This window comes from Dendrobates tinctorius, unplaced genomic scaffold (assembly GCF_039654945.1).
Source record: "Dendrobates tinctorius isolate UK_male_01 unplaced genomic scaffold, ASM3965494v1 ptg000039l, whole genome shotgun sequence".
NCBI lineage: Eukaryota > Metazoa > Chordata > Amphibia > Anura > Dendrobatidae > Dendrobates > Dendrobates tinctorius.
The window spans coordinates 28,529,046-28,554,420 of NW_027361707.1; the positions used below are offsets into that span (position 1 = coordinate 28,529,046).

Here is a 25,375-nt window from a genome sequence, read left to right on the forward strand (position 1 = left end):
AAGTCTCCTTGGCAATATCTAACAGGCCTCTAGGACACCGCCCATAAACCAACTCAAAAGGTGAAAAGCCTGTGGAGGATTGGGGTACCTCACGTATAGCGAACAGGAGGTATGGTAGTAGGGCATCCCAATCTCTCCCGTCCTTATCCACCACCCTTTTCAACATTCCCTTTAAGGTTTTGTTAAAGCGCTCCACCAAACCGTCAGTCTGAGGGTGATATACTGAGGTACGCAAATGGGAGATTTTTAGTAGTTTACATAAATCCTTAAGTATACGAGACATAGAGGGGGTCCCTTGATCCGTAAGTATCTCTTTCGGAATGCCGGTGCGGGAAAACATATTAACCAGCTCTTTTGAAATTGATTTCGCATTGGCATTCCGCAAGGGCACTGCTTCGGGATAACGCGTGGCGTAATCCAATACTACCAAAATGTACTGATGACCCCTGGCAGATTTAACTAATGGACCGACTATATCCATTGCCATCCTCTCGAAGGGCACCTCTAGTTTTGGTAAGGGCACTAAGGGGCTTCTAAAATGTGACATAGGTGCGGTCAATTGACACGTAGGACATGACCGACAGTACTGGGTCACGTCTCCCACTAGACCCGGCCAAAAGAAACGTTGCAGAATACGGTGTTTTGTCTTTTCTACCGCCAGGTGTCCTCCCAAGGGATGTTTATGTGCCAACTCCAAAACTACCTGGCGAAAGGACTTAGGTACCACTAGTTGCTCTACCACCACCCCTCGCACCTTGTCTATGTGATACAACATATCCTGCTGGACCGCCACGTGTGGGAACTTGTTTTGAGCCCCTGGGTACAATGGTCTTCCCTCGGAGACCTTTATGTTTTCCCACGCCCTTGCTAGAGTAGGATCCTGGTGCTGAGCGGTCCTGAACTTACCACGGGCCACCTCAAGATCAGGCATTTCTAAAACATCCTCTAGCTGGTCTGCCTCGCCTGCATACACAGCCTGAGGAGAGTCCGCAGATTCTAGTACTTCCTCTGAGATGGGTTCTCCGTCGTCTTGCTGCAATGGTTCAGGGGCTAGCTCCGGGGTACCGTCTTCAACTAGAGGGTTCATGCCACTTTTGAAGTTCCACAAGTCCCAAAATAAGGGAAAGTCTCTCCCCAGGATTACACTGTGTCCCATAGACTTTATGACTGCCGCCTGATGTCTTTTGGTCCCTACTGGCGTGGCAAGAGTAACCCAGGCAGTGGGGTAGTTCTTAGTATCCCCATGGATGCAACTAATGCCCATGGTTAAGTTTGTTAGGGCGCTAGAGTCCACCAAACTGGCATGTACCAAAGTTACTTGACTGCCGGAATCCAAGACGGCATTCACACTATAACCGTCAACCTCGACGTGGCACACGTGTTGTTCATTTCCCTTGAGGGTCTCCGCCACACAGACTGACTGCACATATAACGAAAGATGCCTCGTAGCGTTACAGTCCATTGGCTCTGTAGTCATTGGGCAGTTAGCTGCTACATGGCCAAGCCCGCGACATCGCCAACATTGTATAGGCCCTTGTCTCCTCGATGGAGATCCCAGACAAGGTCTGCTGGCTTGATGTGAGCCCGTACCACCTCCATAGTCCTTTGTAGGTCTGCTACCCGTCATTGTGACGTTCTCTTCTTTTGAAGATGAAGTAGGTTTCGCAGGACTCTCCAGCGATTTCTTGGGGAGCCAGTGGGGTGCTAACGTCCTTTGGAGTAGGCTTTCAGAAGCATTGTAGCGTTCGACCATATTCACCAACTGGTCAGCGGTAGTTGGGTCACCCTGTCCAACCCACCTCTGGATCTTAGCGGGTAAGGACCGCAGGTACTTGTCTAGAACAACACGCTCCACCATCTGTGCGGACGTCAAAGCCTCTGGTTGCAGCCATTTTTTTACTAGATGGATGAGATCATGCATTTGTGAGCGGGCTGGCTGATGCTCCACAAAATTCCATAAATGCACCCTCTGTGCGCGTACATACGTGTTTACTCCCAGCCTTGCCAGGATTTCGCCTTTGAGTTTGATATAGTCCATAGCATCCTCTCCACTCAGATCGTAATAGGCCTTTTGTGGATCTCCGCTTAGAAATGGGGCAACTACCTCAGCCCATCTGTCCAGTGGTAAGTGCTCACGTTCTGCAATACGTTCAAACACAGTGAGGTATGCTTCCACATCATCGTCTGCGGTCATTTTAAGCAAAGTCTTCTGTACGGCTTTCTGCGCACTAGCAGCGCTTTGTGCACGGTCTCCCTCATCTCGGGGTTGCCGAACCAAGGCCTGTTTTATTGCCTCCAACTGCTCTTGCTGCATCTGGTGTTGCTGCTCCAGAGCCTTCTGGAAGCAAGTCTTAGTCTGCTGTTGTTGCACATTTGCTTGCAATAACTGCTTCACTAGTTCCTCCATATTACTGGACTCTTCAAAAGCGCAGAAGCTTTCAGCCAGGACATACACAGCGTTTTCTCTGCTGTCACAGTCCAGCAGCCACAAGTGCCCGCATTCTCAACACCATTTGTGGGGAATAGATAGCTCAGCTGGGATCTTTGCTTTGGCAGAAGCGTGTGGCTATGAAGTCACTTCAGCAGACTAGCAGGTTCCACATGAATATGGACACGGCATATTTATTGTGCACACTTGTTATTCAATGTTACACATGCCAAACATGAAATAAAACATCTAAGGCCGTCTGGTCACTAACTAACAATAGCAGGCTAACTACAAAATAAACCTATATAACAGCAAAGAAGTCCATGTAATCTTACTGTGTCAGCTCCCAGCTCAGCAGATAGACTGAGAGATCCCAGCTCCTCCTGATTATATCAGCTGGACCAGTCAGGAAACCAAAACCTGGATTGAATAAGTGGAGGGGAACTACCAGTCCTTTCCATGCTGATCACTAAGGAAACCAGGACTGGATTACAGTGAAATAAACTGGCTTCATCATCAGTACAGGGAGACATATGAAATGAAACGGGGAGAAATATACCTGTTTTCTAGTACCTCTCCCCTTGGCACCTCACAATATATATATATATATATATATTGTATATGCGTGTCTTAATGACATGTGTGTATATATATATATATGTATACACACACACATATATATATATGTGTGTGTGTATTCTATGTGTATATATCTATTCTTTCGTTTGGGGTTTAACCTGTCATTGGGCTCCAGCCTAAGTCGTTTCTCGTATTCCAGGACCCTGACCTAATGCCAGTCACCACTTAGACTAAAGACTTCATCTGTATGGGAACCAGTAAAGCAATTCATTTTTCATATTTCATGTTTGCATGCTATGGCGCTACAGTGTGCTTCCTTTTTTGTTTGAATACAGCTATTCACTGACTTTGGTATCAATAGTTCCCATATGGACCCCTTCAGTTAACGATTTAAGTCGATCTTGAAACTATACAGTGGGGTTCAATGAGAGTTTCTTGTACATATTTTCCATGTGTAATAACTGAAGATTTAAAGATTCATAGAGACCAGCATTCATTAACACCACCGCTCTCCCCTTGTCTTTAGGGTGAACAATGAGGTCCTTATTGTTTTGGAGAATTTCCAGATGTGCTGATTCATGAGGAGTTAAGTTGGTGTGAGAATTATAAACATTTTTTTTAAATAATTTAAAAAACAGCATGGTTACTCCTCTATTCTTGATAACCAGCCTTACTAACGCTGAAAGCAGAGGGTTGTAGCCCCCAGCTGTCGGTTTTCCCTGGCTGGTTATCAAAATTACATCATTTTTAATTATTTACAATAAATCACTCAATCACCCGCTCCTGCTGTCACTGTTATTACCGGCTGCAGACGTCGGCTGATGGGAGCAGTAGTCCCATCAGCCGACACCAATGGCCGGAGGTAAACTTTATACCTCCGATCATAGATGAGGGCTCACGCAGTCATTTGATCAGAAGCAGTGTTTGCCACACTGTCATACACATGACAGCACGACAAACACCCGTTGTTCGGGGGTCGAACTTGAACAGTAACACAGACTTCCTGATGAAGTCCGTGTTCAGTGTCTGTGCTGAAACATTAGGTCTTCGGTACAGACGCCGAACTTTACTGTTTGGGTTCGCCCATCTTTATTAACCAGTAAAGGCTAAGTAGACAGCTGTGAGATGATATTAACCCCTCAGTGACTGAGACAATTTGGTACTTAATGAACAAGCCAATTTTTATAATTCTGACCACTGTCACTTTATGATGTTTTAGCTCTAGAGCGCTTCAACATATCCCATTGTGCATCATGTTAATGGTAAAATTTCTTCAATATGACTTGCGTTTATTTATGAACAAATTGGAAATTTGGCAAAAATTTTGAAAATTTTGCAATTTTAACATTTTGAATTTTTGTACCCTTAAACCAGAGAGTGGTGTCACACAAAATAGTTAATAAACAACATTTCCCATATGTCAACTTTACATCAGCACAATTTTGGAAACATACGTTACCGTATTTTTTGCTTTATAAGGCGCTCCGGATTATAAGTCGCACCCCAAATTTTGAGGTGAAAAATAGAGGAAAAAACTTTTTTTTAATAAAATGGTGCTGCTTCTTATAATCTTTGCGTCTTATTGCTTACCGGGGGTGGTGGCCACGGTGAAGCAGGGTCAATGCTGGAGGAGACAGGAGCGCGGTGATGCTGCATGCCACAGGCTGGGATGAGGGCGTGCTCCGATATGCAATGCGCCGCTGCAGGTGTCTGGTGCTGCTTCTGGGGGTCTCTGGTGCCGCTGCATTAGTCTCTGGTGCCGGGCGTGGGGTTCCAGTGCTGGGTGGGGGTCTCCGGTGCTGAGCAGGGGGCTCTGCCGACATTTTGTGAAAGGTCAGAGCCCCCGCCATAGTTTGTGCAGTGGACTCCGGGAATATAGGCGCAGGGGGGCGGCGCATGCGCAGATGGAGATCTTGGCACCAAGATCTCGGGAGATGAGATCTCAGCGCTGAAATCTCATCTCCCGAGATCTTGATAACAAGATCTCTATCTGCGCATGCGCAGCCCCCCGGCGGCCATGTTCCCGAATCCACCGTACAGGAGGAAACCACGGAAGTGCCGGGGGCTCTGACCTTTCACGAATTGTCGGTAGAGCCCCCCGCAGTGGTGGACACCCTGGGCAGCAGCAGCAGTGGCGAACACCCCCTCATCCCAGCCTACAGCAAGGTACCGGTAAGCGGTGTATCAGCATTTTAAGACGAACCCCATTTCCCCCCCCCCAACGTTTCGGGGAAAAAAGTACGTCTTACAAAGTGAAAAATACGGTAATTTCTTTTAGTTAGGACATTATAAGGGTTAAAAGTTGACCAGCGATTTCTCATTTTTCCAACAAAATTTACAAAACCATTTTTTTTAGAGACCACCTCACATTTCAAGTAATTTTGGGGGGGGGGTGGTCAATATAACAGAAAATACCCAAAAGTGACACCATTCTAAAAGCTGCACCCCTCAGGGTGCGCAAAACCACATTCAAGAAGTTTATTAACCTTTCAGGTGCTTCACGAGAACTATTTTTTTTTTTTTTTTCACAAGGGTATCAGGAGAAAATGGAACACAAAATTTGTTGTGCAACTTCTCCTGATCACGCTAATGCCCTGTATGTGGGGGAAAGCCACTGTTTGGGCGCATAGCAGGGCTCAGAAGGGATGGAGCACTGGGATCGACACTCGGATTGGAGCGTGCGGTCGCATAGCAATACATGTAGCCGCACGCTCCGCTCCTGAGTGCCGGCGGCAGTGCTGGGTATTAACATGCGAGACTCATCCGAGTTTCTCTCATGTGTGATCCCGGCCTATGACTGAAAGCCAGCGGCTCCCTGGAGGAATCCATTTCGATTGCCGTGCACCTGCCTATTAACCAATAGATTAGCCCTAAATCTGCAGGTTTGTAGTGCTATCCAACCTGACAGGTTCACTTTAGGACATGCAAAAAGCAATCACTCTGCTGTGTGAGCATAGGCAGTCGCTGTGCCGCCTCCTTGTGCCAATATATGGCCCCGTAATAGATTAGTTGTTCCCTATGATAATAGAACAACCCACACTTTTTTTTATATGTGATGCATAATATCCCAGGCATGCAGAGGCAAAGGACAAACGTCTCATGCACCCAATCGTACCGTATGGCTGTGCACAACTAGAGCTGTACATAGCTGCAGCTCTGCTGTGTACACGAGTCCTTAATTCAGAGGATTACTATGTAATCCCAAATAATTGGTTTTACCTGAAATGAACAGACTCCCATGACAGCACACATTGGATCCCACAGAAGCCAAACTAATAAACGGCTGGCACTGAAAATCCCAAATCTAATAGGCAAGAGGCAGAAAGGTCTATAAGTGCTTACCCCATTACCCATTATTTAATTACATCCTCCACAATTCAAAATCATACAAAAAAAATTCTACAAGAAAAATCATTTCGGAATTGGTAACAGCTACATTATATTAAGTCAAGTTTCCTTCCATAAACTATGGAAAAAAAAAAACAGCTTAAAATAAATCCACAAATAGAAACAGAATCCCTCCGCATATTTGGGTTGAAGAATAATGTATTAAACAGGCGACTCTGGAATATTAGCTTTCTATCCCATACTAAATACAGCTTAAAGGAAAATAAACTCAGATGTGATGACGGCCAAAAATGTATTACACTTTGTCGCAAACAAGGATGACTTGGATTAAAAGAAAAAAAGAAAATAAAAAGCGCGTGCCAATGAGCGGTTTCCGAAACTAACAAAGACACTGTGGAGTTTGGCTTGCGATACTGGAGCCACCGTGTAATCGGCGAAGATCCAGAGACCGCCACTGAGATTCTTTCGTTTCTGGGGCAAATCTGTTTATTGACGACCAACACATAGAACAAAGGGAAGTATTGTTGGAGTTTCTATAAAGTTCCAGTACAACTTTAGATTTGTGTGTTGGCGTACAGGACATCAGTACGATTACTCACCTTGCCATCACCATGGGTGTGCCACCTGGAAACTACTTGTATTTTGGGATAAGAATAAGTGGCTGTTACAAAGAATGACTTACAATATTATAATCGGAAGGTCCAAACCAAATGTGACCGGGTGGAATATCTAATGTTCAGCAGTTTCCTATATCTGGGCTACAATATTGTGTGGTTACTTACAGCATTGCCAAACTTTGTCCAGAGCTGGTCAATTACTAAAAACTTAACCTCAAGTTTATCGAGTGGAACAAGGAAATGACAAAACTTTATATATGATATATTTGTACTAATAATAAAGTGGAAATGTAGATACAAAGTCTGCTGCTTTAAGGGGCGACACTGAGAATAGGTATGTGAAGTCCCAATGCCTAAAGGGGATGTCTGTTGAAAACTAGTTTGACCAATGGGACTTGCACCAGTCAGGAGAAAGGGGCACTTTTATCCCCATTAGAATGGAGAGGCTGTGTGCATGCTTTGCCACTGTATTCATTCTCTATTGGGGTGTTGAGAGCTGCACTTGGCTTTCTCTGGTAGCTCCAAAAATAAAGAATGGAGTGGCAGACAGGCATCCAATATGCTTCTCCATTTTGTAAGGACTAGGGATGAGTGAACTCGAACTGTAACGTTTGGAATTCGCACTGGTCACCTATTGTCCAGTACGGGTCACGAACCCAGACTTTCTAGCCGAAGTCTGGTTTACTGTACGGATGCTTAATAAAGTTTGTTGGGCTGCACAGCCAATCAACAAGATTTAAGGCTGTGTACACTTTTGGATTCACCACAGTCATGTGACAGTCATGTCACCACGTGGCCCGGCCTATATAATTGCTGGAACGTGCTTGCTGCCACAATTTTGCTCTGATTAGAGTAGGGACAGGACCCATTTTGTCAACCAGCTAAGCTAAACCAGACAGCTGAGGGCTGGTATTCTCAGACTGGTAAGGGGCCATGGCTATTAGATGTGCCAATTCTGTGAAATCAAGCCCACGGCCTAGTAATGGAGAGGCGTCTATAAGACACCTATCAATCACAAAACCTATAGTTATATTGTAAATAAAGACACAGCCAGAATAAAGTCTTTTATTTCAAATAAAACAAACTTCTCCTTTTTTATTTAAAAATAACAAACACTGCTATACTCACCATTGAATACTCATCTCCTGTAATAAAACAAGAATAAAGAAACAACAATATCCCTTTCCTGTCCATCGTTCGGTCCCACTCCGTAATCCATGTCTGGGGATAAATAGTTTTCAACCTGGTGGGTGCCAAGATGCGACCATCCAGGCTGTGAACCACTGATGAATGAGTCGCTGCAAGCGCAGCCGTCAGTGACTAGCAGGGATGTCATTGAGGTTACCTCAGGTCACTGAGGCTGCATTCCCAGCCGGGCAAATGAACTTCAGTGACCTCTGAGAGATCCCCGCTAGCACAGTGAGAAAAAGTCTCATGGTGCAGAGGGGAGTTCACTGCAGTTCAAATTCACCGCAGTGAAATTCTCCCTCTGAACTGCGGTGAACTCGCCTCTGCACCGTGAGCCACCAGAAGTGAATTTTGCCTCAAAAATACAGGGGAACCCGTGCCAGTTTCTTTTTTAATTATTTACAGTGCAGGCGCCGGCTGATAAATACTCCCATCCACCGCTCCTGCTCTCACTGTAATTAGCGGCATGAGGTGTCGGATGATGGGATCAGTAGTCCCATCAGCTGACACCAGTGACCGGAGGTAAACTTTATACCTCCGATCACAGCTGCACGCTCACACTGTCATTTGACAGCATGGGCAAGGCGACTGTCTGACCAGCGGTGATGACTTCACTGCCGATCAGAAGCGTTTGTTTACCACTCTGTCATTCACATGACAGCATGACAAACACTGGATGTTTGAGCCCCCCATTCAAGTGAATAGGGTCCAGGTACTTTTCTGGTACCCGAACCTGAGCTTTTTGTATCTATTTGGCCGAACCCGAACATCCAGGTGTCTGCACATGTCTACTGGTTATTATGGGTGACCCCCCCGGTGACCCCCCCCCCAAAGAAATTATGTGGGGTCCTTTTAGAACTAATAACCAGAAAAGCCTAGGCAGACAGCTGCAGGCTGGGCTGATATTAATAGCCTAGGAAGGAGCCATGGATATTGGAAGCCCTTCCAGACTGAAAACATCAGCCCTCAGCCACCCTAGAAATGGCGCATTCATAAGATGCGCCAAATCTTGTGCTTAGCCTCACTCTTCCCACTTGCCTTGGTGTGGTGGCAAGTGTGGTAATAGGGTTGGGGTTGAAGTCAGCTGTTTTATGGCTGCTGACAGCCCAGGGGTTAGTAATGGTCTATAAGATACTCCCATTACTAACCCCATAGTAAATACACAGCAAGAATAAAGTTTAATTGAAACAAAGACACAGACTCCTTTATTTTAAATAAATATGCCCTGTCCCTTTCTTTCCCATTCATTACTGTAAAATAAAAAATACTAAACCACCAAACTCACCTGTCCGCCGAGAATCCCTATGTGTAGCTGTCCCACAAAGAACTCCAGCTCTGCTACATCTGGGTGGTTTGCTGAGCGGTGGCATGAAAGTCAGCCAGAACACACAAAGAAACAGCTGACATTAACCCCAACCTGATCACCCCACGTGCCACATGAAAACTGTGCCCTCTGTTGTCTAAAAATGCTGCTGAACTGTGCAGCGTTGGTGATATTTTTCTCTCTAGAGGCTTCTCTGTGGAGCCTAAAGAAAACCGTAAAAAACTGCAGTTACTTTTTTAAGTGCGGAATCAAAGCTTTTTTGTACTATAAAAAAACACATTAAAAACGCATCAAATAAGGGGGAAAAGGCATAAAAAGTGCAGCAGTAACCAGAGAAGATTGTTATTGTGTAGTTTGGTGTGGATCCTGCTGAAAACCCAGAACCCAGTATTTGTGCAAGGTGTGAACACGGCCGAACAGAGGCCAAAAAGCTGGACCTCGTCTAGTGAAGCTACATAAGGGTCAGAAAGTTCTGGCGGCTCCGACTGTGAAAGAAGGAACAAAAAATAGATGAAAAGCCGCGACGAGGACACCGGGAAGTTAGAGACTGGCGGCCTTCTGTCCAGCTGCCAGGTACCACTGATCTAGACGGTGGACCGGAGTCTGGTGAATCGATCGGCTCATCTCAAGTCCAAATTGTCCTGCATGCAGCGGACCGTCCTGGACTTGGGTCTCCGCCCTGCAATCTCAGGGGTCTGCTGAATGTTCCTCACTACCAGCGTCCCTCTGACAACTCCTCCTGTCAGGGGAAGAAAGAAATGATAAACGGGCGTGGCTTGTGGGTGGCCAGGGGCGTGGCCAAAATTTGCTTCAGTTCTCCACATAATTTGTCTGTAGATATGCTTTTATTGCAATGGATAAAATTATCAGCAAATCTAGGACACAATCAGTATGTGACACTGTGGAAATCAGCAGCAGAAAGCATGCGCACAGACAAACCTGAAAAAGACACTGTCTGTGACGGCCACAGCAACTAATCACGGCACGGCTTTAATTTTCTAAGCGGGGAATAAAAAATGAAAGCAGTCCAGTGATTGGTTACTGGGAACCAATGCAGAGATAGACAGTCACCAGACGGCCGAGACAAACGTGTAATGGAGGCTCAGGCTTCTCTTCCAGACCAGTGTCTTTGCTGTCAGAACACGCCCCCTTCCGGTATGAAACGCCCCCGGAAATGGCGTCACACCTGAAAGCAGCCCATACAGTCTAGCATTTACCAAGAGAAATGGCTATGCGTCTCAGCACCCGGAAATACACGTGACGTCATAAGTGTGCGACGTGCGCTGGATCCTGCAGCTTCCGGTCGCGGGAGCACACGTGTCTTTTCTACAGGCCGGGGTTTGGGCTGCGGAGCTGTCACCGCCGCGTTATGGCGAAGCATAAAAAGAAAGGGAAGCAGCCGCCGGCCGGAGCCGCTGCACGAGTCAGCAAAGCCCGCAGCGAGGTCCGGGATAACCCGTTTGAAGTGAAGATCAATAAGCAGAAATTCAGCGTCCTGGGCAGGAAGACAAAGCATGATGTGGGGCTGCCCGGGGTGTCCAAGACTAAGGCTCTGCAGAAGGTAAATGAGCGCTGCGATCTGCTCCTAGACACCGAGCTCAGCGCCTCACTGTGGGACTACAAGTCGCAGCAATGCTGGGCATGCTCTTGGTTGGATGTTATAGCTTAGAGGGATTATCCAGCTCTGGGAACATTTTCTTAAATGTATGTAGTTTGGCTTAAAAATAACTTATTTACATTATAAACTTAGCACTGCTAATGCTGGCTGCGGAATGAGGCAACTGAGAGTCAGTTATTGAGCTCCTAATGGTCTTGTAGATTTAGTAACTCTTTAAGTATCTCTTTTTTTTTTTTTTATTTCTGAGCTCCTCCGCTGGGTTATGACCACATCAAAGCTAAAGCTGAATGTGCAGGAAAACAAATGGCCTGTGAAAGCCGAGAGATGTAACATTTTTAATGCAAAAGTTCTTCATAGCCCCAAATACTTGTATTTAAGAAAAAAAATCCCTGTAATGTTTGTTTGGACTGTGGCGTATTGTCTGTCTTCTTCAGTAACTGCAATGAAGGGTCTGCAGAAGCTTGTCCCAGTAAGTGGTGCCCGCCAAACCCCTATGTGCCAGGACCTATACAGATCAGGTGTCATTAATACATTTTATCCCAAAAGTCAACTGTGCCACTGGAAAGGGAAACATTAACTATTAACCCTTTCAATTTCTGCACACTTTACAATCGTGAACACCTCCATGAAAATGTGAGATTTGTGCAGGGAACATGAAAGCTAAAATGCAATATTTGTTACTAAAAATCCTAACCTAGTCTGTGGCTCAAGGTCTGCATCGGGCAAGCTCTGTGTCCCGCTCTGCCCAAACAAAAAAAAGTTTTTCTTATCCCTTTTTTCTCTCCCAGGGATCACATAACATTATGTCATGAGAGCCCCGCAGCCAATCAGCCCCAGTTTCACTCTCCTATTCTTTATTTAAATCAAGACATCCAGAGGAATTGAGAGTAGCTCTGGCGTCCGAGGGAGATGAGGAGAGTGAAGCCAGTGTTGAATGGCCTCAGGGATCACGTGACATAATGTCACGCAATCCCTAGGAAAGTGAGTGCTGACATCGCTGGAACAGCACAGGAGGTGAGTATAAGTGTTACTTATTACTGGGGGGAAACATTCATTTATTTCTACAGCACCGCAGCGTAGCAGTGGCCCTGAGTGACCTCTGGCTGTGCAATAGCTGTCGCTGCCAAAGTTGTTGTGTAGCCTAAGGGTGTGTGCACACGCTGCGGATTCTGCTGCGGTGCCGCTGCGGGTCCGCAGCAGTTTTTTCCTATGGGAATAAAAAACCGCAGTGCAGACGGTGTGGATTTTTCCGCGCGGTTATCCTGCGGTTTTGAAACCGCAGCGGTTTCCTGTCTCCACCATTGTGGAGATGGTGAAACCGCAGGAAAATCCGCTGATAAACCGCAGGTCTTTTGACCTGCGGATTTTACAAAATCCGCACGGCCAAATCCGCACCCCATTCCGCAGCGTGTTCACGTAGCCTTAAGCTTTCCTCACATTGGTAGGATGATCCGTCTCGGATTCTGTTTTTTTTTTTTTTTTTTTTTTTTTTTTCCCCCCCCCCCTGGAATAGGAGCAATATTTATTCACTTAAAGTAATGCACATCACGGCTAAACCCAACGGACCCCCTTATAAGTCAGCGGGGTCTGCTGGGAGTTACAGGTGTCTGCCTTGTAATGGATCTGTCAGAACGTCAGCAACCCTCAGTCCCCAGGCTCTGGTAGGGTATGTGGAAATCTTAGCGGGAGGCATCCAACGCTTTATGGCATAATCGGGCGCGGATCTGTATGAGCAGCTCCCCTGTTGGCAGACTTGTATTACATGGGGTAGTCGTGGCCAGTGCTAAACATGGATGTGCCACTGCTTACTCCTCTGGCTCATACTGGTTTATAGGATTCATCTGGGATGATAACAAATAAATGCAAGGCTGCCATAAAAGAAAAACAGTACTTTCATGCAGGGCTGTGGAGTCGGTAAGCCAAACCTGCGACTCCGGCTCCTCAATTTCCCTTACTCCGACTCCACGACTCCGACTCCCACATATATTGCTTATATTTAAGTGAAAAATTTATTGTAGTACAATGTGAACATCAGACATTTAATCATTTCTATGATCCAATAATCAAGATATTTAGATAGAACATAATATCTATTTATTGGAATACAACTTTAGAACACAAACTGTAATAAATTGTAAATATGTAATACACTGTATACATATACGGTACAGACCAAAGTTTGGACACACCTTCTCATTCAAAGAGTTTTCTTTATTTTCATGACTAGGAAAATTGTAGATTCACTCTGAAGGCATCAAAACTATGAATTAACACATGTGGAATTATATAATTAAAGTGTGAAACAACTGAAAATATGTCTTATATTCTAGATTCTTCAAAGTAGCCACCGTTTGCTTTGATTACTGCTTTGCACACTCTTGGCATTCTCTTGATGAGCTTCAAGAGGTAGTCACCAGAAATGGTCTTCCAACAGTCTTGAAGGAGTTCCCAGAGATGCTTAGCACTTGTTGGCCCTTTTGCCTTCACTCTGCGGTCCAACTCACCCCAAACTATCTTGATTGGGTTCAGGTCTGGTGACTGTGGAGGCCAGGTCATTTGGCGCAGCACCCCATCACTCTCCTTGGTCAAATAGCCCTTACACAGCCTGGAGGTGTGTTTGAGGCCATTGTCCTGTTGAAAAATAAATGATGGTCCAACTAAATGCAAACCGGATGGAATAGCATGCCCCTGCAAGATGCTGTGGTAGCCATGCTGGTTCAGTATGACTTCAATTTTGAATAAATCCCCAACAGTGTCACCAGCAAAGCACCCCCACACCATCACACCTCCTCCTCCATGCTTCACGGTGGGAACCAGGCATGTAGAGTCCATCCGTTCACCTTTTCTGTGTCGCAGAGACGTGGTGGTTTTAACCAAAGATCTCAAATTTGGACTCATTAGACCAAAGCACAGATTTCCACTGGTCTAATGTCTATTCCTTGTGTTCTCTAGCCCAAACAAGTCTCTTCTGCGTGTTGCCTGTCCTTAGCAGTGGTTTCCTAGCAGCTATTTTACCATGAAGGCCTGGTGCACAAAGTCTCCTCTTAACAGTTGTTGTAGAGATGTCTGCTGCTAGAACTCTGTGAGGCATTGACCTGGTCTCTAATCTGAGCTGCTGTTAACCTGCGATTTCTGAGGCTGGTGACTAGGATGAACTTATCCTCCGCAGCAGAGGTGACTCTTGGTCTTCCTTTCCTGGGGCGGTCCTCATGTGAGCCAGTTTCTTTGTAGCACTTGATGGTTTTTGCCACTGCACTTGGGGACACTTTCAAAGTTTTCCCAATTTTTCGGACTGACTGACCTTCATTTCTTAAAGTAATGATGGCCACTCGTTTTTCTTTACTCAGCTGCTTTTTTCTTGCCATAATACAAATTCTAACAGTCTATTCGGTAGGACTATCAGCTGTGTATCCACCAGACTTCTGCACAACATAACTGATGGTCCCAACCCCATTTATAAGGCAAGAAATCCCACTTATTAAACCTGACGGCACACATGTGAAGTGAAAACCATTTCCGGTGACTACCTCTTGAAGCTCATCAAGAGAATGCCAAGAGTGTGCAAAGCAGAAATCAAAGCAAAAGGTGTCTACTTTGAAGAACCTAGAATATAAGACATATAGTATTTTCAGTTGTTTCACACTTTTTTGTTAATTATATGATTCAACATGTGTTAATTCATAGTTTTGATGCCTTCAGAGTGAATCCACAATTTTCATAGTCATGAAAAAAAAAGAAAACGCTTTGATTGAGGTGTGTCCAAACTTTTGGTGTGTGTGTGTGTGTGTGTGTGTGTGTGTGTGTGTATATATATATATATATATATACACACTATGACTTATCTCGGCTAAGATAAAGCCTAGATCCTCAGGCTACATTCACACTATGGGCGTAGCCAGGATCAATCCTGGGGGGGGCAGAATCTCATACTGTTCCGCAGAATTTCAGACTGCACACCTCAGCTGCTGCAGAACCTCATACTTCACACCCCTACACTTGAAAATAAAGCCTGCACCTTAAGAAGATGTGGTGATGAATGCAGTCTATTTATTCCAACTATCAGTTGATGTTGATGTGTTACTGAAGACGAGCAATGCCTGTCCTGGGCGTCCTTTTGGGCAGCTATGAGGTGTACCTGACTGGTGCTAAAAAAAAGGAGTGTTAGTCTGTGTGCTATCCGGCTTTCATTCTTTTTGGTACAGATATGATATGGATAGACAGATATGGATATATAGATAGAGCAGATTTCTAATCTGCTTTTGCTATTGAAAACATTATCTATGAGCTCAAAAACCTTTCAGGTGATGCGGTTTTTTAAAAAGCTTATCTGCTTTTGCAACTGAAAAACGTATCCTCAAAAAACGCAGGAAAAACGCTGTGTGTGAATGTAGCCTTAGATCAGGAATAGAACAGTCATTTATAGGACATTTCATAACTTTCCCAAATTCCTCTGAAAAAATATTCAGCACATTCTGCATTGTACTACTGTACCCAATTTATTATATATTTTAGGAGTCGGTCCATTTTATACCGACTCCGACTCCACCAAAATGAGCTCTGACTCCACGACTCCGACTCCACAGCCCTGCTTTCATGTTCAGTTTCTTGTGGCTCCAGCACTGACATTGTTTATTGGTTGAACCACCCAGAGTATATTTTTATTTGATTGACTTCCCAGCACTAACATTAATTTTTAATTTAAATCCCAGGCAACTTGTTTATATTAACAAAATGGTAAGACAGAAACTTGTCACAAATGATAGATTATGAAAAAGAGGAAATGCAGAAGCTGACCAGTCATGATTGATTCTCACTTTCTTTTTGCAGCCAAGTTCATAACATTTACATCGTGGTGTTGTTTTTTTTTTTTTCCAGCGTAAGGATACTCTTCTTAAAGAATATCAGCGAAGAGGAAAGACCAACATGTTCAGTGACAAACGATTTGGGGAATATGACACCAAACTGACTCCGGAGGAGAAGATGGTGAAGAGATTTGCTTTGGAGCGAAAGGTAAGGAGTTGCATAAAGTTGACGTCAGCCATCGGGTAGGGAGAATGCAATAAAACTAGTGTCCTTGATTGGTCAACTTTTCCTTGGTTGAAACATTTATTTTCTGATCAGTTTTCTTTTTTTTTTTCTTTTTAATAGAAACATGCTACCAAGAAAACTGTGTACAATCTGAACGAGGAGGAGGAACTCACTCACTATGGCCAGTCTCTGGCAGCACTGGAAAAGATGAACGACCCTGTGGACAGTGATAGTGACACAGAGGAGCGGGGGGCATTGTCTGGTAGGATATATTTACTGCCAGTAATTCTTTTAACAATAGCAGTATGTAACTAGATTCTTATTTCTTTTACTTTTGTACCCCCCCCCCCACAGCTGAATTAACGGCTGCGCATTTTGGAGGTGGTGGATTGCTAAGAAAGAAAGCCACTTCTGAGGCAAAGGAGGAGGAACCTGAAAAGCCGAAGACTCGGAAAGAGCTCATTGAGGAGCTCATTGCCAAATCTAAGATTGAGAAGGTACGGGGTTGTATGGATGGAACCGGGAAGCGTTTTAAAGGAGCTGTTGTTAAAGGGCAACTCTTGTTTATATATCATAGAGGGATATGGATATCAGAGCTTACAGGACCCCACTGTATGATGTCAGAGCTTACAGGACCCCCACTGTGATCCTAAACAGAGTATAATGTGCACAGTTATTCTTGTGAATGCCTGGAGCATTCTCCCAAAACATCAGTAAAATTCAGTGCTGGCTGTATTAGTCTGAACACTGTAAATGCCTCCTAGTGGTGGTTACTGGCAAAATCTGTTATCATTTAAAGGGTTATACCAAAATGTTAGCTTATCCCCCTGATTGCTGGAGGTCTGCTGAACCCTGCCTTGAATGTACCAAATACATCATGCTTGACACTTGCACCTTTCACGTGCCCTTCCTAGCAATGGGGAATAACTTTATCAGGGTTGTCCACCTCTGGACACATTTTTTTTCAGAACTTTAAGTGCATGTAATTAAGCCTAGATATTTTTTTTTTCTTTTCTTTATAATAAAAGGCACAGTTTGCCTTTTATAGCCTCTGTGTTGTGCTGTCTATTGACTGCATAATGAGTTAACTGAGACTGTCTGTGAGCTCGTTATTACAATCTGATGAAGAGTTTGTAACACTTAATCTCCTTTTCATTATCGCTTTATTGGGGGACACAGATAACCATGGGTGTATACTGCTGTCACTAGGAGGCGCTGACACTAGGCAAAAGGAAAAAATAGCTCCTCTCCAGCACTATACACCCACCGACAGACACTAGGCTACTCAGTTTAAGCTTAGTGTCTGTAGGAGGCGGACTTGGATCTGATCCCAGATCCGCAGTTTTTTCTCTTTCGGGTACCCTGTTATGTTTTATTACTATTTCTCCTTTGTTTTCCATGTTCTTCATCTTCAGAGTAACAGAGTGTAAAGTCTCACCCTGTTTTTCCACATGTATGCGACCGAGAGAACAGTGTGGTGTCACCCACATTGCCCACTCTCAGACCCACAGGCAAGACCTTATCCTCTGTCACCTTCAGGGGTGTCTCAGGGTGATTTATGGTGGCCAGTTCCTTGCCTTTTCCCCTCCTCACCCCTCTCCTCGGAGAGGGCTGAGAGGAAGATTATGGTCACCAGCGATGGTCTCCCCCTTCTTGTAAGGGGTTGATGCCGTCTTTTGCACCATCCGAAGTTGGTGCGGGAAGGAGGATCCCTGTTGTACAGCGATCCTCCACTATCCGAGGGCTCCTAGCAAGAGGATCCTGGACATCCCCGTGGCTGGTATGTATGCCTCCCCCCGTCCCAGGCAGACCGATCACAGACCGCCCTTTCTTCTTTCCGCATGCCATCTTTCCTCTTCGCCCCTGTTACGGAGCTTCCTGTGTGGACACGCCTCCCGTTTGCCCCCTGCTCTGTGCGCGCTGCTCTCCAGCCTGTCAGAGGCGGGGACACGCCTTCCGGCTTCAATTACTGTACCTCTTCTGCAGGCCGGCAGCTCTTACTGGCCACGCCCCCTCCGACGCTCCAGACAACCGCATTCAGCCTTTCTCTTCTCCCTGTACTTGGCCACGCCCACCATCGCATCGTGCAGCTCAGTGTGGTACGTGGCCTTCTTAACCCCCTGTGCTCCTGCGGCATTCCTCCTCGTGCTCTTCCTGCGCCACACAGACCGTACTCTGCAGACATCTGAAATGGGGACACTGGAACCATTGGTCTTCGGCTGCACCTTCTTTGGCATCGGATAGGCTCTGCCCTGCTCCCCTTTCTTGTTCCTATTGCGCCATAGCACCCCTCAGCAGTGTAGCTCTGGCAGTCTTTACCAGTATATCCCTCGTCAGCATTATTACATGACTCAGCTTATGCCCAACTCTGCAGGGGCTTCTGTCCTCCCTCTAAGCCCACCGTAATTTATTATGACTGTGCCCGCTGCAAGAGAAAGTGGTCCTCAGTTCAGCCGTCCCCCCACTGCCCATCCTACAGTCATGGCCAAAAGTTTAGAGAATGACACAAATATTAATTTTTACAAAGCCTACTGCTTCATTTTTTCTAATGGCAATTTGCATATACTCCAGAATGTTAGAAAGAGTGATCAGCTTAACAGCAATTACTTGCAAAGTCAATATTTGCCTAGAAAATGAACTTTATCCCCGAAAACACATTTCAACATCATTGCAGCCCTGCCTTAAAAGGACCAGCTAACATCGTTTCAGTGATTGCTCCATTAACACAGGTGTGGGTGTTGATGAGGACAGGGCTGAAGATCAATCTGTCATGATTAAGTAAGAATGACACCACTGGACACTTTAAAAGGAGGCTGGTGCTTGGCATCATTGTTTCTCTTCTGTTAACCATGGTTATCTCTAAAGAAACACGTGCAGTCATCATTGCACTGCACAAAAATGGCCTAACGGGGAAGAGTATCGCAGCTAGAAAGATTGCACCTCAGTCAACAATCTATCGCATCATCAAGAACTTCAAGGAGAGAGGTTCCCTTGTTGCCAAAAAGGCTCCAGGGCGCCCAAGAAAGACCGTCTCTTAAAAGTGTTTCATCTGCGGGATCGGGCTACCAGCAGTGCAGAGCTTGCTCAGGAATGGCATCAGGCACGTGTGAGTGCATCTGCACGCACTGTGAGGTGGAGACTCTTGGAGCAAGGCTTGGTCTCAAGGAGGGCAGCAAAGTAGCCACTTCTCTCCAGAAAAAACATCATGGACAGACTGATATTCTGCAAGAGGTACAGGGAGTGGACTGCTGAGGACTGGGGTAAAGTCATTTTCTCTGATGAATCCCCTTTTCGATTGTTTGGGACATCTGGAAAACGGCTTATTCGGAGAAGACCAGGTGAGCGCTACCACCAGTCTTGTCTCATGCCAACTGTCAAGCATCCTGAAACCATTCATGTGTGGGGTGGCTTCTCAGCCAAGGGAATGGTCTCTCTCTCAGTCTTGCCTAAAAACACAGCCATGAATAAAGAATGGTACCAGAATGTCCTCCAAGAGCAACTTCTCCCAACCGTCCAAGAGCAGTTTGGCGATCAACAATGCCTTTTTCAACATGATGGAGCACCTTGCCATAAAGCAAAGGTGATAACTAAATGGCTCAGGGAACAAAACATAGAGATTTTGGGACCATGGCCTGGAAACTCCCCAGATCTTAATCCCATTGAGAACTTGTGGTCAATCATCAAGTGACTGGTGGACAAACAAGAACCTTCAAATTCAGACAAAATAAAAGCATTGATTTTGCAAGAATGGACTGCTATCAGTCAGGATTTGATCCAGAAGTTGATTGAGAGCATGCCAGGGAGAATTGCTGAGGTCCTGAAGAAGAAGGGTCAACACTGCAAATATTGACTTGCTGCATTAACTCATTCTGTCAATATAACCTTTTGTTACTCATAATATGATTGCAATTATATTTCTGTATGTGATAAAAACATCTGACAAACACATAAAAATCAGAGGGCAGCAGATCATGTGAAAATATAATACAATATTTGTGTCATTCTCTAAACTTTTGGCCATGACTGTACAGTCCTTTCACCATGTCTGCCCCACAGGAGCTCTCTAATACCCGGGATGAGAGCACACCCCTCCCTTCGGGGTGGGCTGTTGCCATGTCTGTCGGTCTCGGACCTGACAAAAGTATCCTTGTCCCCTCGTTCAGACTCTGGAACGTCTTGCGAATGTATCTGCCGCCACCAGTGCTCCGAACGCCTCACAGGTGATACGCACGCACCTGACAACATCCTTCGCAGGGACTGATCGAGAAAAGAATCTAGAAAGCGGACTCTCTAGCTCCTCATCCAGTTCTCCGGGTCCCTCTACCATTTCCAGGTTGCCCCTTTCTCCCCATTCTCCCTCCTCGGAGGAGGCGTTTGGGTCTGAACTGGATTTCTAGTCTGGTTCCAGCTCTGATTCACACCGGACTTCCAAGGTACAAGACATGGTTGATAGCCTTATTCTAGCTATCACTCAAACCCTTAAGCTAAAAGAGGACGAGGTTCCCACTCCAGAACACTCCGTCTCCTTCAAACGGGTAAAACGTCCTCCCCGGACCTTTCCCAATCATGAAGAGTTCGAATCGACCATGGCCAAGCACTGGGAGCACCCAGAAAAGCGCGTCCCCGGAAGGAGACAGAGATACTATATCCCTTCAGCCCAGACCTTACAGGTAAATGGGCAGAGTCTCCAAAGATGGACCCTCCAATTTCTCGCCTAGCCTCAAAGACAGTTCTGTCCCTCCCATCTCTCAAGGACGCCACGAACAGGCAGAATGAATCTTTAGCCAAATCGGCCTTTGAAGTGACCGGTGCTTCCCTCTGCCCTAGCTTCGCTTCCACCTGGGTGACAGTCTATTTCTGCCTGGGCTAAGTTCCTCCGCTAGGGCATTGTAGCTGCAGCTCCTTCAGAAGAACTCGCAGATTTGGCTGATCAGATAGCTCACGCTGGCAAATATCTTCTGGCCGCTTCTTTGGATGCGGCTGGCTGTTCCGCCAGAGCAAGCAACAATATCATTGTCATATGCCGTATCCTACCTCTAAAAAATCTCACAGGCCTGGTATTTCAAGGATCCAGGCTCTTCGGGTCCAGATTGGACCAAATAATTTCGGATGCCACCGGGGGGAAGAGTACTTTCCTTCCTCAGTCTAAGCCTAAACGTCCCTTTAATAGGAAAGGGCCCTAGACCTTCCGCTCCTTTTGACCTTTCTCTTCTTCCGGGACTTCCTCCCAGCAAGACCCTTCGTCCATCCCCAGGGAAAGGAGAAAACCATCCTCCAAACCAGCACCTCACTGAGACCAAAGCGACGTCCCTCAAAGACCTCTGGATCCCGCTCTCACAGGTTTTCCTCTAAATGACGGGTCACCCCCCACCTGGAAATCTTTCCAGGGTGGGAGGACGCCGCCGCCTTCTTTTCAGGGACGCATGGTTGTCAGTATTCAGTGACGCCTGGGTCAGGGAGATAGTCACGTCCGGTTACAAGATCGACTTTTCTTCCACCCAAGGAAGACTCTTCTTTCTCTCGCACCCTTCAAAGAGTCCCAGTCAAGCTCCAGGGGTCCTTCAGGCGGTCTCTTCCCTTCTACACTCAGGCGTAATCGTGCCCGTTCCTCAAAATGAGCGGTTTTCAGGATTTTACTCCAAACTAATCGTAGTCCTGAAAAAAGATGGGTCCCTCTGTCCGTCTGGACCTCAAGCGGTTGAACCACCATGTTCGGACCCGCCATTTCAGGATGGAGTCCTTACGTTCGGTGATCGCCTCCATGGAACCGGGGGAGTTTCTTTGCTCTGTCGACATTCAGGATGTTTATCTTCACATTCCTGTTTGTGTGCAGCATCAGAGATTCCTTCGGTTCGCAATGCAGGAGGACCATTATCAGTTCACCGTTCTTCCTTTCGGCCTGGCTTCTGCCCCCAGGGTCTTCACGGCGGTCATGGCCATCCTTCGCTCCAAGGGGATTCTCATAATCCCTTACGTGGATGATCTCCTGACCAAAGGACCGTCATGCCAGGACTGTGACCACAGCCTTCAGGACACTCTGGCCCGCCTAGGCTGGATAGTCAACAAGGAGAAATCCTTCCTTCTCCCATGTAAGTGCCTGGTGTTTCTGGGTATGGAGTTCAATACTGCTCAGGCCCGTGTGTTCCTTCCGAGGGACAAGTTTGCGTCTCTACATCAGGGAATTCTGTAAAGAAACCATTCCCTCTCCCTTTATTGTCTTGCATGAGGGTACTGGGGAAGATGGTTGCCGCCATGGAAGCCGTCCCTTATGCCCAGTTTCACACCTGTCCTCTTCAGCAGGCTCTCTTGCCTGCTTGGGACAAGACAACCGGTTCTTCTGCCTCTCAAAGTGAGGCAATCTCTGACTTGGTGGACGCTACTGCCTCTCCTGCGCGGGGAGGTCCTTTCTTCCTCTCCGGTGTCAGGTCATCACCACCGACGCCAGTCTCCTGTAGGGGAGCAGTCTTCCTGCATCACACAGCGCAGGGGCGCTGGAACGCCCAGGAAACCCTTCTCCCTATCAATCTCCTGGAGTTCAGGGCAATCCTTCTTGCCCTTATCCGCTGGCAGTCTCTGCTCGCAGGCAAGCCGATCCACATTCAGTCAGACAACGTCACGGCCGTGGTGTACATAAAACACCAAGGTGGGACTGGCAGCAAACAAGTCATGTCAGAGGCGACAAGGATTCTTTGGTGGGCGTAACGTCACATCCCTACCATATCAGCAGTTCACATCCTGGGGGTGGAAAATTGGGAAGCCGAATTTCTGAGCTGTCAGGGCATCTCGTCAGGTAAGTGGTCTCTCAACCCCGCCGTCTTCGACCAAATATGTCAGAGATGGGGCACCCCGGACGTCTAATGGCGTCCCGGGCGAACCACAAAGTTCCTTTTTGTTCGTTGCCAGGTCCTGGGACCCAAGGACCCTAGGCTGTGACGCCCTGGTGATCCCGTGGTCCCAGTTTCAGATTCCCTACCTTTTTCCGCCTCTCCCCTTGATTCCGAGAGTCATGAAAAAGATAAAGGCTGAAGGGGTTCCAGTTCTTCTCATTGCTCCAGATTGGCCGAGACGGGCCTGGTACGCGGAGCTTGTGAACATGCTCGAGGACGTTCCCTGGAGGCTTCCAGACAGTCCATACCTTCTCTCAAAAGGCCCCCTCTTCCACCCGAGTTCTCGGTCTCTGAGTTTAACGGCATGGCCGTTGAGGCCTCAGTCCTAGAAGAAGCCGGTTTCTCTACCAGGGTCATCCAGACCATGATTAAGGCAAGGAAACCAGCATCTTCACGTATCTACCACAGATGCTGGAAAGCCTTCTTCTGGTGGCGCGAGGATAAGTTTGTTTTCGATGTCCTTTTCCCTTCCGTCCATCGTTGGCTTTCTTCAAGCGGGCCTTGAATCACACCTATCTCTCAATACCCTTAAGGGCAGCTATCCACTCTGTCAGTCCTCTTCCAGAGAGATTTGGCTTCTCTTCCTCAGGTGAAGACTTTCATTCAGGGGGCCACCTTACCATCCTCCTATAGATCCATGGGATGTCCATCTTGTTCTTGACGTTCTTCAGCGTGCTCCCTTTGAGCCCATCCAGGATATCTTGTTCTCTCTCCTGTCTTGGAAAGTGGCCTTCCTAATCGCCATTACATCAATCAGGAGGGTTTCAGAGCTAGCGGCACTGTCGTGTTCTTTCCTTATTCTTCACCAGGACAAGGTAGTCCTTCGTCCTGTTCCTTCCTTTTTGCCCAAGGTGGTTCCTGCCTTTCACATCAATGAAGATATCGTCCTTCCCTCTCTATGTCCTTCCCCTGTTCATCCACTGGAAAAGTCCCTCCACAAACTGGATTTGGTCAGAGCTACTCAGTCTACCTTTCTAGGACTGCTTCCTTTCATCAGTAAGATTCCTTACTCATCATCCCTGAGGGTCGTCGAAAGGGGCTCCAGGCCTCTAAGTCCATGATTGCCCGTTGGATTGTCTCGGCGATACTGGAGTCATACCGTGTTAAAGGCAAACAGCCTCCTCCGGGAGTGAAGACTCAGTCTACCTTGGGCTGTGGGAGCTTCCTGGGCCGTTCCTCACCAGGCTTCAGCCTTGCAAATCTGCAGGGCTGCAACCTGGTCGTATTAACACCCATTTGCTAGGTTCTACAAAGTTAATACCCAAGCCTCGGCTGACACAGGCCTGGGCAGGAAAGTTCTGCAGGCGGCGGTTTCCCACCGGCCGACCTAGGTTCCTTTCTCTTTACCTATATTCTCCTTCTCCCTCCCTTGGGACTGCTTTTGGATGTCCCGTGGTTATGTGTCCCCCATTGAAGCGATAAAGAGGGATTTTTGGTACTTACCGTAAAATATTTCTTGGAGTCTTCATTGGGGGACACAGCACTTTCCCTGCATGTTTGTACAGTTGTTGGCCTACGTTCTGTTGTTTTGAGCTGTTACATATGTTGAGTTTCTGGTTGCTTCTCCTACTGCTTTGACACCAACTGAGTAGCCTAGTGCCTGTCTGTGGGTGTATACTGCTGGGGAGGAGTTATTTTTTACTTTTGCGTAGTGTCAGCGCCTTCTAGTGACGGCAGCATACACCCATGGTTGTGTCCCCCAATGAAGGCTCCAAGAAAGAAAGAAATTTTACAGTAAGTACCAAAAATCCCTCTTTATTTTTCTGAGCTGATTTATGACCACAAACCATATCAAAGTGAAAGGTGCGGGGAAGTGCACCGCCTTTAAGAGCCAAACGGTGCAATGTTTTTGATGAAACCCAATTGCATAAATTATTTTATACATATATGAATGGAATGGAGAGCGTCTTGGGACAGAGTGGCTCAGAAACACTTTGAGAAGCTTTCATTTATTTTAGTTGCCATCTTCTGGTAGTAGGGTGTGAATGAAAAAGATTCTGCTGCAAAGCGACTACCTTTGCAATCTTGTCTCTGCTCGAACTGTGCTCCTTCTTGTTTTCTTACTAAGGCTGGGATCACACTACCTGTGTGATGCGAGAAACTCGCATGAGTCTCTTGCATCAACACCCAGTGCTGCCGCCAGCACTAAGGACCAGAGCTGCGGCGGCATAGAAATACATGCAACTGCAGCTCCAGTCTTGATTGCCGGCGTGTGAGTTTCTTGCATCACACTCGGTATTGTGATCCCGGCCTAATGCTTAGCTCGGTACAATTCATTGGAAGGGTTAATTCACATCTCACAGCATGATGGATCGGACCAAAAAGAGGAGACAGCAGGGACTGTGCATTTTTCTGTAG

At 46.5% G+C, this 25,375-nt stretch overlaps 1 protein-coding gene and 1 long non-coding RNA gene across 2 annotated transcripts in view; one reads left to right on the top strand and one right to left on the bottom strand.

The window, feature by feature from the left end:
- Positions 1 to 9,594: 9,594 nt before the first annotated feature.
- LOC141088481 (uncharacterized) lies at positions 9,595 to 10,598 on the bottom strand. Its single transcript, XR_012231959.1, has 2 exons — positions 10,424 to 10,598; positions 9,595 to 10,223 (listed from the first exon to the last, which is right to left on the bottom strand). It is a non-coding gene; the product is annotated as an uncharacterized lncRNA (long non-coding RNA).
- Positions 10,599 to 10,712: 114 nt separating this feature from the next.
- Positions 10,713 to 25,375, top strand: part of NOP14 (NOP14 nucleolar protein) — a 41,931-nt gene continuing 27,268 nt past the window's right edge. The window contains exons 1-4 of the mRNA XM_073574571.1: positions 10,713 to 11,045; positions 15,978 to 16,112; positions 16,251 to 16,392; positions 16,485 to 16,627. Of these exons, the coding sequence (XP_073430672.1) occupies positions 10,854 to 11,045; positions 15,978 to 16,112; positions 16,251 to 16,392; positions 16,485 to 16,627 (612 nt within the window). The 5' untranslated portion in view covers positions 10,713 to 10,853. The remainder of the gene's footprint in view (positions 11,046 to 15,977; positions 16,113 to 16,250; positions 16,393 to 16,484; positions 16,628 to 25,375) is intronic.